Genomic DNA, 13437 nt, shown 5'->3' on the forward strand with positions numbered 1-13437 from the left:
ATAAACTGAGTATTCGGTAAACACTGTGCTCCCACCCACCCTGCCTCCCTCCGTGCCCTCCCTTCCTCTCCCTCTGCCCTTGTATGTCTGCTTTCCTTACAGCAAGGGGAAGTTGACTGTTGGCCCCTGCCATGCCCGGAGGTGGAGTGTGAATTCAGTGTCCTTCCAGAGAATGAATGCTGCCCGCGCTGTGTTACTGACCCTTGCCAGGCCGACACCATCCGCAATGACATCACCAAAACTTGCCTGGATGAGATGAGTGTGGTTCGCTTCACTGGGTCCTCTTGGATCAAACATGGCACTGAGTGTACTCTGTGCCAGTGCAAGGTAAAGCCCATTAAATTCCAGTAGGGAGCACTGGGCCAGCTGCACCCGGGGCTCATAGATATTAATGTGTTTAACCTGGCCAATGGGAAGCCTTTTCTTTTCCTGTTTATTCTTCAAACAGAGATGGGAGGAGTGCCACTCAGCTTTATTAGTGCCAAGGCTGACTCATGTGCATCCTCCGATGCACATTCAGGGAGAAGGAAGTGCATGGTCAGAAACCAGAATGATAGGTTGTTTGTATTACCAGAACAGAAAGAGTCTTCTTAAATTGCCCTAAAGTATCTAACTGTACACATCTTTTAAAAAAAAACTACAACACCAAACTTCATGTTTCTTCTTTCATGATAGAAGACAATATTATTTTATTGATTTTTATCTGGTCCTTTTATGAGGTCTGTAAGATATATTGACGAAGTAAATCTATGACATTTTCTGAAGTGAAAATCAATGTGGCGAAAATGGGCATATTTCTTGGTTTGTTGTGGTCAGTTACATTGAGTTGAAAAATTTAAGATCTGTTGTTTACCATATTTTATTCCTACAGTTGGAGAAAAATCATTATAAGGATTTTTCTCCTTATTCTTGTAGGAAAATAGAGCATTGAGCCTTTAATTCAATGAGAACAAAAATACAGACAATGTAGACCGAGTATATAGAGTCATAGATAGTGACAAAGTTGAAAGCATTCTACTTTGATTATTGTTCCTACAAACATTTGGTTTAGTGGTCAATGTACTTCATAGCCATAATTTTGGAATCAACAGTAAAACTAGGTGAATTATCTGGAAGGTTTAACAATAACAACAAGAATACAAAAATGTCAGATTTTTCCCAGCATAACATGGCCAGATGTCTATAACCGCTCTGGTTTTTTAAGTGAGCATTTCCATTTAAAAAATTTTTTTCAATAGAGCAATTTAATTTAGACTCAGTACAAATTCTTACTAGAGTGGCTTGATGTAACAGGACAAAGAAATATAAAATGCTTTAAGCTTTGAGATACTATTATTATCTATTTCAAACCAAAATTTCTAGCTCTTTCAATCAATGCAATTTGTCAATCAAGCAAAGCTTTTTGAGTGAACATTTAATACTGTTTTCCAAAAGTGCATTAGCAAATTTGAAAGTTACTACTAGTAATAATGTATATGCAATGTTCCTTTAATATATGTTTAATATGAGTACACTTAACAGTGCATATCTAGAAGCTTCAGCGTTAATGACCAACAGAGAAATACTTTCTGACGTTTAATTACCAGATAGAGTTGAGTTCCCTTACACTCTTAAATCTGTTAGATTGTTGTTCTGAGCAGTGACAACAAAAATATATACCAGATGATGGAATGAAAAACACACCAAATGTGGCTCAGATAGATATTTCCAATAAGAAAAATACATTCAGTAATAGGCAGAAAAACATTAGAATATTTTCTGGAGTAAAGAGCATGAATGAGCTTGTCATTCACTGCCTCATAAATAACTACCAGGATTTTTTGACTCGTGGTAGGAATGTATTCCAGAAAGTGTATTTTGGCATTAAATTCATTTCTTGTCAGATAAGTGCAGATTCTCAGAAGTTGCTGTTTGATACTGTCTCCCTTTTCCCTTCTTATTAAATGTGAGTTATCAGAATATGCTCAATTTTACCAAATTTATCTCAACTACTCATTTTTATTATGTTTATTTTGTGTTATTTTAAAAATAAAATTTATGCAAAACAGACTCCAGATATTGCACTGGAGGTGAGCATTTTTCACAATTTGGTGCTTTGAGAGCACTGTTTTTCTTATTATCTCTACCCACTCTGAATTATTTGTTTTGGTCAATAAATACAAGTTGTGTGGGGTGTTGTGCTAGTACCAGGGGTATAATGCTAATAAATACAAGTTGTGTGGGGTGTTGTGCTAGTACCAGGGGTATAATGCTAATAAATACAAGTTGTGTGGGGTGTTGTGCTAGTACCAGGGGTATAATGCTAATAAATACAAGTTGTGTGGGGTGTTGTGCTAGTACCAGGGGTATAATGCTAATAAATACAAGTTGTGTGGGGTGTTGTGCTAGTACCAGGGGTATAATGCTAATAAATACAAGTTGTGTGGGGTGTTGTGCTAGTACCAGGGGTATAATGCTAATAAATACAAGTTGTGTGGGGTGTTGTGCTAGTACCAGGGGTATAATGCTAATAAATACAAGTTGTGTGGGGTGTTGTGCTAGTACCAGGGGTATAATGCTAAGCAAAAACAGACACAGTAAAGTGCCTGGAAATTATTGCCTAGCAGCTCATTGTCTAGAGCTATGCTGTCTGATATGGTAGTCAGTAGCCACGTGTGGCTATTTAAATTAATTAAAATTAAATAAAAATTTAAAATTCAATTCCTCAGTCACATTAGCCACATTTCAACTGCTCCATAGCGACGTGTGGCCAGCAGCTATATTAGACAGCACGTATAGAGAACATTTCTGTCATCACAGAATGTTCTATTGGACAGCACTGTTCTGGGGGTGAAGATGTGGCATCTGGAATCAGGCTAACTGGATTCAAAGCCTGTTCAACCACACTAGCGATGTGACCTCAAGGGACATTCATTAATCTCTCTGTGTCTCAGTTAGCTCACTTGAAAAATGGAAGTACCTGGGAATAATTTGAGTACTTACTTGAGAGGGTTTCTATAAGAATTAAGTGAGAATATCCATACAAAAAGTTTCCTACACATTTCATGCACATTCAGGGTAAGCACTCAATGAATGTTGGCTGTTGTTATTGTTGGTAATGGAGTAAATAGACATTAAGTTGGGAAACAGATAAAGACAACTTTACAAACCATGGTGGATGCTCTGAAGGAAAGGTGCACTGTGCTAAGAGACTGTACAACTGTGAATCAGTTACTTCCTGAGGAAGTGACAGTGGAGATGAGATCTGAGGAATTAGGACTTAGCTGGGTGAAACAGGGTAAGATTTTCCCTTCCCTTTCTAAAGATGTCTTCAAATTCAGTTTGCTTAGTTAAAAAAAAAATGTCTTCTCCACTCAGAAGGTAAATTGTTGAGTCAAAAATGAATTACGAAGGTTGCCTTTCCTAAATCTAATAGAGATGACACACCCTTATGATGGGTCAGTGCTTTCAGGCAATTATGCTTTGAGCTCCAAACAATAAAGAGAGAGTTATCCAGTTGAGAAATAAGGAGGGAGCAGGGATTAGAGGGTCATTTCCTTTAGTAAATAATCACTGAGCAGGACACTTTGGAAACTGGAAACCAGAGAGCCACTTTTAACTCCTGGGGAGACTCTACATGTAATACTGAAATAACTGCAGTATGGAAAAAATTAGAATTTTATAAAGATGAAGCTCCTAACTTCCTAAATGTGACCTTCATCTATCAGAAACAGCAAAGTTAAAGTTTTGAAAGCAGACCTTTGGACTAACATTAGGATACATAGTTAGATCTATCTGTGGAAACAAATACCTTGTAAATTGGCAACATAATAATGAAGACATTAATATATAATCAGGAGAGCTTTACAAATGAATAAAGGAATAAAGGATTATTCTATAAATATATCAGAATGACAAGACAGCAATTTGAGGGAAGTAATTTATGCATTTATATACTATTATATATCAAAACAAATTCAACATGGAAAAATTGTTAGATATTAAAAATAAATCAAAACAAAAAATGTAATCAAATATTTATCAAAATTCTGGAAGGGAGATGCCTTTTCTGACTTGAAAGTGATTTATCTCAAAGAAAATTTAGAGCCTCTATAAATAAGCAAAATTAGCAAAGTAAAAAGTCACAACTAGAGATTGGAAAAATATTTTTAGCAGATATGATTTCTTTATTAGACTAAAAACATACAAAAATTAATTAAAAAAACACATATCCTCATAAATAAATCAGCAAAGGATGAATAAACAATTCACTAAAAAAGTAGAGCTATTAAAAAAGAAGAAATTATTCAACTTTTAAATTATTGAAGCTTAAATGTAAACATAATGAATCATTATTTTCCCATGCCATTGTGAAAAATATTTCACAATAATTTCCAATGCTGATAGAGATGTGCTGGAATTGTAATTTTTATACTCTGGTAGTGACATTGAAAAATACGTATCAATGGCCACACATACGCCTCCTTGCCCACTCCCCATCCCCACACAAATATCTTTTGTCCTATTAATCCCAGGTCTGAGAATCCTGCCACAAGCTATATGCATGACTATATTCACCTCAACATTATTTGTCATGCAGAATCAAGGAAGAAACCAAAATTTGCAACAATAGAAAAATGGTTAAATAAATAATAGTAGCTCTATATGATACAATATATCATATTATAATTATATGTTATATATAATTATATGATTATGTTGTTCAGCCATTGAAGTATTAACAATACTTATAAAAATTAAGATAAAAATATGATGTGTGATTACTTATGCACTTTGCAAGATGTTTGAAAATAAAGGAATATGAAAATAAATTCTATATATATTATATATACATATATACATATTTATAATCTATATAATTTATAGACATATTAATATGTTAATAATATATAACAGTAAATTAAAGTACTAAATAAATATATTAAATGTAAATAATAGTAAAATCTAGTATGCATTATATATGTTACATATAAATATATTACTGAAAATTAAAAGTTGACTGTCTTCTAATCTTGATTTTTAGTTAGCATGAAAAGAGTGACATAACTTCTTTAACAATAAATATAGCCATAAATAGCAGAGTGTTAAGGAAACTTACTTTGTAACTATGTAAAAATAATTAGTTTTTATAGTTAGTTATAACAGTAGGTAGTTACTATTCCTAGTAGTCAGTATAAGTTTCAGTGGATCATCTTTTATTTTAGTTTTTATCAAGGTAATATTTATTACAATGAAATGCATAGTTATGTGTATAATTTAGTGAGTTTAATAAATCAAAATATAGAATATTTCCAACATTCTATTGAGTACCTTTGTGTCCCCTTCCAGGCAATACCTACTTCCCATAGGAAGCCTAAATTTGATTTCATTATGATAGATTTATTTTGCCTATTTTAAAATTTCATAAAAATGGAATTATTTATTATATAGTCTTTTGTGTCTTCTAGTAAATTAATCATTTTATCATTATGTCATGTCCCTCCTTATCTCTAGCAAGGCTTGTAGACTTGAAGTCGATTTTGTCTGGTATTCATTTAACCACACAGTATATGTTTTGATTCATCCACTTTAAACCCATCTATGATTTTATATTTAAAATGTATTTTTTATAGATAATGTATAATTCTCACTTTTTTATCTAGGGTGACAATCTCTGTCTTTTAATTATTTAGTCTATTTACATTTAATGTAACTTTTGGCAGTGGTGGATTTAGGGTTACTTTTTTGCCATTTGTTTTCTAGTTGTCCCATCTATTTTTGATACTTCTCTTCATCCATTCCTTCCTTCTTTTTGTTTATCAACATTTTTTATATTTTTCAATTTTAATTGTTCTTTTGGATTTTTGACTATTGCTCTTTATATTATTATTTTAGTTGTTGGTCTAAGGATTACAATATAGATCATTAATTTAATATAGTATAATAAGATTTAATATTATACTAGTTCGTATACAATGTAAGAACTTTGGAATAATATAATTCCATCCCCCTAGGCTTTGAGCTATAATAATCATATATTTTATAACTATGTGTGCTAAAACCCTAAAATTCCATATTATTATTTTTGCTTTAATCAAATATCTTTTAAGGAAATTGAGGGAAGAAAAAATGCTATATTTTATGCTTATCCACATATTTACCATTTCTGGTGCTCTTCATTTCTTCTCACAAATTTGAGTCTCCATCTGGTGTCATTCCCTTTCACCTTGAATAACTTTCTTCAGCATTTTCCATATTGCAGATCTACTGGTAACAAATTGTATCAACTTATATTTATCTGAAAATGTCTTCATTTTTGAAGGATATTTTTACTAAATGTAGAATTCAGGACTGACAGACTTGTTCCTAGCACTGTAAAGGTGGTACTCTGTTGTTTTCTAGTCTCCATTGTTTCTGATGAGGATTCAACTATCATTTGTATTTTCGTTCCCCTGTATGTGATATGTCTTTTTTCCCCCAGGTCTTCTTTCGTGATTTTCTCTCTGTCTTTAGTTTTAGAAGTTGACTATGATGCACTTAGGTGTGATTTCTTTTTTTTTTTTTTTGGTCTTTATTCTCTTTGGTGTTTTCTGGGCTTTTTGAATATCTAAGTTGATGCTTTTTTACCAAATTTGAGAAAAACTTGGCCATTGTTTCTTCAAATATTTTGTCTGCTACATTTTCTGACTCCTATTCTTTTGGGACTCCCAATTATACATATGTTATATGGTTTAATATTATCCTGAAGGTCACTGAGTCTCTATTTGTATTTCAGTCTTTTTCTCTTTGTTTTGAAGATTGGATAATTTCTATTGTTTTGTCTTCAAATTTACTGACTGTTTCTTCTGCCATCTCTAATCTGCTGCATCCAGTGAATTTTTCCTTTCAAATATTGCACTTTCCATTTCCAGAATTTCCACTTAATTCTGTTTATAGTTTCATTTCTATGTTGAGATTTACCACCTTTTTTTTTTTCGTTCATTATGACCATCTTTTTTTTACATCTTTGAACATATTTATTATAGGTACTTTCCACTCTTCATCTGCTAATTACACTATCTGGGTTATCTTTGAGTCATTTCTATTCACTACTTTTTCTTTTGATTAGAGGTCACCTTTTCCTGTTTTTCTTCACGTGTCTAATAATGTTTATGGTTTATTGGATATCATGGATGATATATGGTATGGACCCTACATTCTATTAGCTTCCTCTGAAGACTAATTATTTTTGTTCTAGCAGGTTGCAAATTACTGGCCAATCACCTTGCACTTAAGAAGGCTTGGCTTTACAACTGGTTAAGTGGATCTATTCCAGATTTACCCTTAGTTCTAGGGTGAATCTCTTATTTCTTGAGACATTGTTTTACTCCTAATGATTGCTGTTTTGGGCTTTCAATGGAAAGCCTGAATTTTTTATCAATCCTTTCCAACTTGACAGGACACAGATTTTAAACAGCGCTACCCACATCATCTGAAATTTCTGCTCAGATCTTTCAGCCTTCAAGCTGTGACTCTCTGATTGTCTTTTTAGAGTCTCCTTTGCAATTCAAAGACCAGCCAAGGATTTGAGGGGAGTTTATATGCTGATTCACTCCCTCCTTTCTAGATATTTTCTTCTGAATTTCCAGCCACTCTGACAGCCCTAAAAGTTGTCCTCTGACATCTGGGGCCTATCAGATTGTGGCTTTCTGCTTGAGTTGTAGTTATCCTAAGCTGCACAGACTAGGGAACACCCTAAGGGGCAATTGCAAGTAAAAATGAATCTCACACAGTACATTTCCACTCTTTCACAGATGGAAAGCCCTCCATTATCTGTCTGCTTTTGATCACTATCCATTGCTTTCAAATAGTTATTTTTATATTTTGTCCAGACTTTATATTTATCTGTAGAAGGCTTAGTCTTATATATGCCATCACAGAAACTGGAACGCCAATGGGATATTTTAGTAACATTTCATGTATGAAATATGTTTCCCTAATTGAGGAGCTTTCAATGATATGGTTTGTAGAACATTTATCTTGTTATAGCTAAACATATTGATATGGAATAAAGAAAAATGTTCCTGTAAGATTTTGGAAAATATACAGTCTCTTCCTAAAACATACTCAGGGGAACTATACTAGTGATTTTTTTCCCCCATAGGGTTCTAATGATAGTTTCACATACTCAAAGGCAGAAGGCTGCAGAAATTTCCTAACTCTCTTTCTGCTCAAAAACCATACAGTTAGAGGAACTGACACTCTGAGGAACTGGTACACCCCTCACTTCATTGGGTCAATGGATTGGGAAAAACCATGTAACCAGTTTATGATCAGAAAACCTCTGCCTCTGAGCATGATGATAAAGCTATAAAATGCCACTAGAGATCCAAGAGATGGTTGAGACTCTCTCTGGCTGTCAGAATAAAAACTCTGCTGAATAACAGTTTAGAAAGGAAGAGGATTAGGCTAAACTGATGATATTCTTCTTGGATATAGACTGGCTTTTCCCTCATTTCGTGTGCTTCAACAAAGCCTAAAGTATCAAAATCTTTTTTTCTTTAAGTTTCATCTTATAGGAACAGACACTTCTGATTTTATCATAATAAAGTATAATACATTTTCAATCATCTAAAGTCAATTATCTGAGAGAAAATATCGAGTAGAGGATGAGTTTTAGAGTCAGACTAACCTGAATTTTAATCCCAGCTGTACCATTTATTAACTGTGATTTTGGACATATTTAAGCTTTCTGATCTTCAGTTTCTGAATCTAACAAGTATGACTATTAATAGTGATCCTACTGGGAATGCGGTGAGCTTGAAATTAGATAATGTATTTAAAGTGCCTGGCAGAGTGTCTGACATAAAGTATGCACTCAAGCAGTAGAAAGATATTATCATCTTATGATTGCAGTAATGGTATTAACATTATCATTCTTATTAGTTAGCTGGTTGAAGAAAGTAAGAGTGCAAGGAATCAAAAAAATAAGATATGGAAATTTTTTCTTTTTTGTAATATACTATATTATTTTGGTATTTTTTTATAAAAACTAATTGTGCATATCTGGCCCTTCCCTGCCTATTGTTCCTACTTCATCTCTACACTGTTTTCTTCACCAACTTAAAATTCTCATCCAGACCTTCTTTATTTTCTTAACTATGCAGAACTCTTCACTTCAAAATCTTTGTTCATTCTATTCTTTGTGTTTTGGCCCACCTTTTGCATAGCTGTCTTGAGGTCTCAGTTTAAATATCATTTCTACAGAAAAGTCTGCTCTGGCCACCCAATCTAAATAGCCAGGCTTTCTTAATTTCATGACACCATCTAGTTGTTTTTTTTCTAGTACTTTTTACAATTTTTGATTGTATGTTTGCTTGATATTTATTAGTTGTCTCCCCCCAAAAATTGTAAGCCCTGCCCTACGAGGGTAGTGACCATGTCTGCCTTATTCATCAATATATCTAGGGCTTAATATATGCAATACCTATTTTATGAATAAATATGTAAAAGAAAAAATGTGATCTAAGAGGATGCCATGGGGTAAATAAAGCTAGCCTAGGATTTGCCACAAATAACTGGGCATAATTGGTTCTGCAGTAGTAGAGACTTGAAAAGTGATTGGGCCATTGAACTTTCTGGGGTGCATAAATAACAAATAATAAATAATAATAAATAATCATACAGTTATGTTTATGTGTACCAATCAGTAAGCATGAATATTTACTAATGGCTTAAAAATTTATACCATGCTTTTCTTTCCTCTTTTTTCTCTAGAATGGCCACATCTGTTGCTCAGTGGATCCACAGTGCCTTCAGGAACTGTGAAGTTAACTGTCTCACGGGAGATTTCTGTTTAAAGAATGTTCTTTCATTAAAAAGACCAAAAAAAAAAAGTTAAAACTTAAAGTGGATGATTTGTGGGCAGCTAAGTGCAGCTTTGTTAATAGCTGAATGAACTTTCAATTATGAAATTTGTGGAGCTTGAGAAAATCACAAAAGGAAAATTCTTGGGGCAAAACTAGACCAGAATTCTGCCTCTACTGTGTCTGACGTCACCATGTAGACGAAGAGGTGTGGAATATACACCATAACATCATGACCCCTGGATATAAAGCCTGAGCCCATCGGAGCTTTGAAAGCCTCTAGCTTCACTGGTGCAGAAAATTTTCGTCTAGATCAGAATCTTCATGAATCAGTTAGGTTCCTCACTGCAAGAAAATAAAATGTAAGGCAGTGAATGAATTATATTTTCAGAAGCAAAGCAAAGAAGCTATAACATGTTATGTACAGTATACACTCTGAAAAGAAATCTGAAACAAGTTATTGTAATGATAAAAATAATGCACAGGCATGGTTACTTAATATTTTCTAACAGGAAAAGTCATCCCTATTTCCTTGTTTTACTGCACTTCATATTATTTGGTTGAATTTGTTCGGTATAAGCTCGTTCTTGTGCAAAATTAAATAAATATTTCTCTTACCTTATAACGTGTCTGAGTGTTGTGTTTAATGTGTTCCTTTTTCTCACAGAGGCTTCAACATATAAATTGCTTTCTAGTTCTGCTGATGAGAAACTCCCACCATGCTATTTCCAAATTAAAAGTTGATTTTTCACTAAATTATATGCCTAAGTGGGAGTGTGATGGATACCTTCATTCTGCCTCTCTAGATCCTCCCAGTCACCTTTTCTATGCTGCTCTATATCCTGGGGACTGACCTATATAAACCATATTAATGGGTTCTCTTATCCTCTGGATTCTGGTTTGGTTTGACCAGTGGGGACCACTGACAGGATATCAGAAGGAGATAAAGTATGGGTATTTTTTCTGCTGGCTCCCTTCTTGCCGGGTTACTACCATGATTGGCTGTGTCACCTTACTGAAGGCTACATCTCCTGACAGGTGGCCCTCTCTGTTCAGCTACCCTCTCTAGGTTCCAATAACTCCCTCTTCTATTTGCTTCTTCTGGCTTAGAGATGGTAACAACTCTGGCTGTTTTGTCCTTGGGAGGTACCTGCTCCATTTCTTGTTGGTTTCCCTATTTCCTGTCACATCTTTATAAATGGTTTCTTTGTTAAACTCCCTTTAATGAGCCAGCTCGTGTGTTCCATCCGTTTCCTGCCAGAACTCTAACTGACACACATAAGGAGGGAGGGAGTATGTGAGGGTTGGGAATGTCTTCAAGAACTCGTCCTTCACTTTGGTGGTTTTTTTTTTTTTTTTGGTGAGGAAGATTAGTCCTGAGCTAACATCTGTTGCCAATCCTCCTCTTTTTGCTGAGGAAGATTGGCCGTGGGCTAACATCCATGTCCATCTTCCTCTACTTTATATGGGACACCACCACAGCATGGCTCAACAAGCAGTGCGTCAGTCCGCACCCGGGATCCAAACCCACGGACCCCCAGCCACTGAAACAGAGCTTGTGAACCCAACCACTACCCCACCGGGCTGACTCCTGGTCCTTCACATTTTGACATAAGTTAAAGAATCTCAATGTTAGGAGGGATTATGACATTAAATGCTAAATTTCTTGATGCACGAGAATCTCAGGAGGAAAAAAGTAAACAGGCTGATGCCCACTAAAGGTAGTTAATCCAGTATTGCCCTCTTCATGTTTTGCATTATGGTGAAAAGGAAATACAAATATTATCAAATTATATTTTAGTTGCACAGAGACTGTTTTCCCTAAAGAAAAAAAAAGGAAATGGACAGGGTATGACCACCACAAGCAACAGAAATGGCTAAGTGCGTTTCCACTATCCCTTCACCATTGCTATGGAAACAACCTAACGAGCTGAGCTGAAGGATAATTTATAAATGTCTTAATACTTTGACATGTATAATATTTATTGAATGTGTGAATTCGAGTATCTCTGTATATTTCCTGGATTTATTATAAATGATATTTTCTACAGTCTTATTATTTAATTTAAAATTTCAGCAGAGCATCACATTTATTTTTATCAGCTATTATTTACTGTTGTAAACAGCAATTTAGTCTCTAAAGGGGTATTAATTTGAAGTTTTTTCCCTGTGATTTTTTTTTTCCTTATATAGGTTTTGGATTTCATATTAAATATTCCTGAAAGAAAAATATTTTATTTGCTTTTATGAGGAGAGTACAAAATAGTGTGTGCGTGTGTGTTTATACATACACACCCTCACAATCTCCATCCATATGCTCATATACATTCATTATTTAGATATTTTATGCCTTTTGAAAGAAGAAACAAGGCTAGAATTGTGTATTCCCAATCCGCTTTAAGTCTTTGTAGGGCTCTGAGCATTTTGGTGGTTTGCAGACTCCTGCTTTCTATAGACTGCTGAATGAAAGAAAACTTATAACACTGAAAAGACAAGAGGGAAACATAAGATTATGTTCTTCCAAGAACCATTAAAGCAATGAATGTGTTCAGATTGAATTTTCCCCTTCAAGGTTTATCTCATAAATAATAGATCCCCCGGAGAATTACTGTTTACCCCAGCAAGCAGTAATCAATTGCTTCTTAAGAACTTTGTTACGTGAAGAAGAAGTGTTGAATGCCCTATTTCTTACTCTGGAGATAATGGGCAAAATGCCATGGTTGAGTTATGTCAACATTATGGGAAAGTGAGAAGTAAGAAGCATGAATTTAATTTAGGGGTACTTGGCTCTTTTAACAGCCGCCCTTGGTGAAAATAGTCTTTATTACATTTCCTTTATTTTCCCTTTTCTGAAAAAAAAAGCACAAGAATATTTAAATATGATTCTTTGGTAATTAACGTATGGTATCATTTATCTATCTCCCTTTTCAGAAGACTACCATAGGTGCTTTTTCCCTTTGCCTTGTATGCTGATACAGGTTTGTTCAATTGTACTGCAATAGCATTGCAGAAAGGATGAACTCCTTTCATCCTCCCCATAACTTGGTTATCTATGGCCAAAGTTGAGACACCCTATAATTGCCTTTAAAAAGTGAACAGTATAGGGGCCGGCCTGTTGGTGTAGTGGTTGGGTTCGTGAGCTTCGCTTCGCTGGCCTGGGGTTCGCAGGATCAGATCCCAGGTGCAGACCTACGCACCGCTTATCAAACCAACCTGTGGCAGGCATCCCACATATAGAGTAGAGGAAGATGGGCATGGATGTTAGCCCAGGGCCAATCCTCCTCAGCAAAAAGAGGAGGATTAGCAACAGACATTAGTTTGGGGCTAATCTTCCTCGCCAAAAAAAAAAAAAAAATGAACGCTATATCAAAGCTCTGAAACAGCAATCAATACTCTGAGTATTGGAGTAGCAGAAGTTATTCAGTTGAACAAAGCTGAGGCTACATGTACTGAATAAAAAATAAGCTTCAGTCCACTAAGCGTTACCTCATCTACCAACGCTGTGCTGCTGACTAGTTTGACGTTCCTCTGAAGGTCAGCAGATCTCACAGATACCTGCATGAGCCCAGTCCTGTTGATCTAGTGCTTACACATTGATGAGACCCACTATTTT

General features: G+C 34.8%; 1 protein-coding gene across 4 annotated transcripts in view; it reads left to right on the plus strand.

Moving 5' to 3' along the window:
* NELL2 (neural EGFL like 2) overlaps nt 1–10449 on the plus strand; it is a 352025-nt gene extending 341576 nt beyond the window's left edge. For all 4 annotated transcript variants that reach the window (XM_087442529.1, XM_087442528.1, XM_004428919.3 and 1 more), the window contains exons 20-21: nt 103–327; nt 9736–10449. In XM_087442529.1, the coding sequence (XP_087298655.1) occupies nt 103–327; nt 9736–9786 (276 nt within the window). In that variant the 3' untranslated portion in view covers nt 9787–10449. The remainder of the gene's footprint in view (nt 1–102; nt 328–9735) is intronic.
* The last annotated feature ends 2988 nt before the right edge of the window (nt 10450–13437 follow it).

The sequence above is a fragment of the Ceratotherium simum genome, chromosome 17 (genome assembly GCF_057802395.1).
Source record: "Ceratotherium simum simum isolate JZ-2026a chromosome 17, ASM5780239v1, whole genome shotgun sequence".
Taxonomy (NCBI): Eukaryota; Metazoa; Chordata; class Mammalia; order Perissodactyla; family Rhinocerotidae; genus Ceratotherium; species Ceratotherium simum.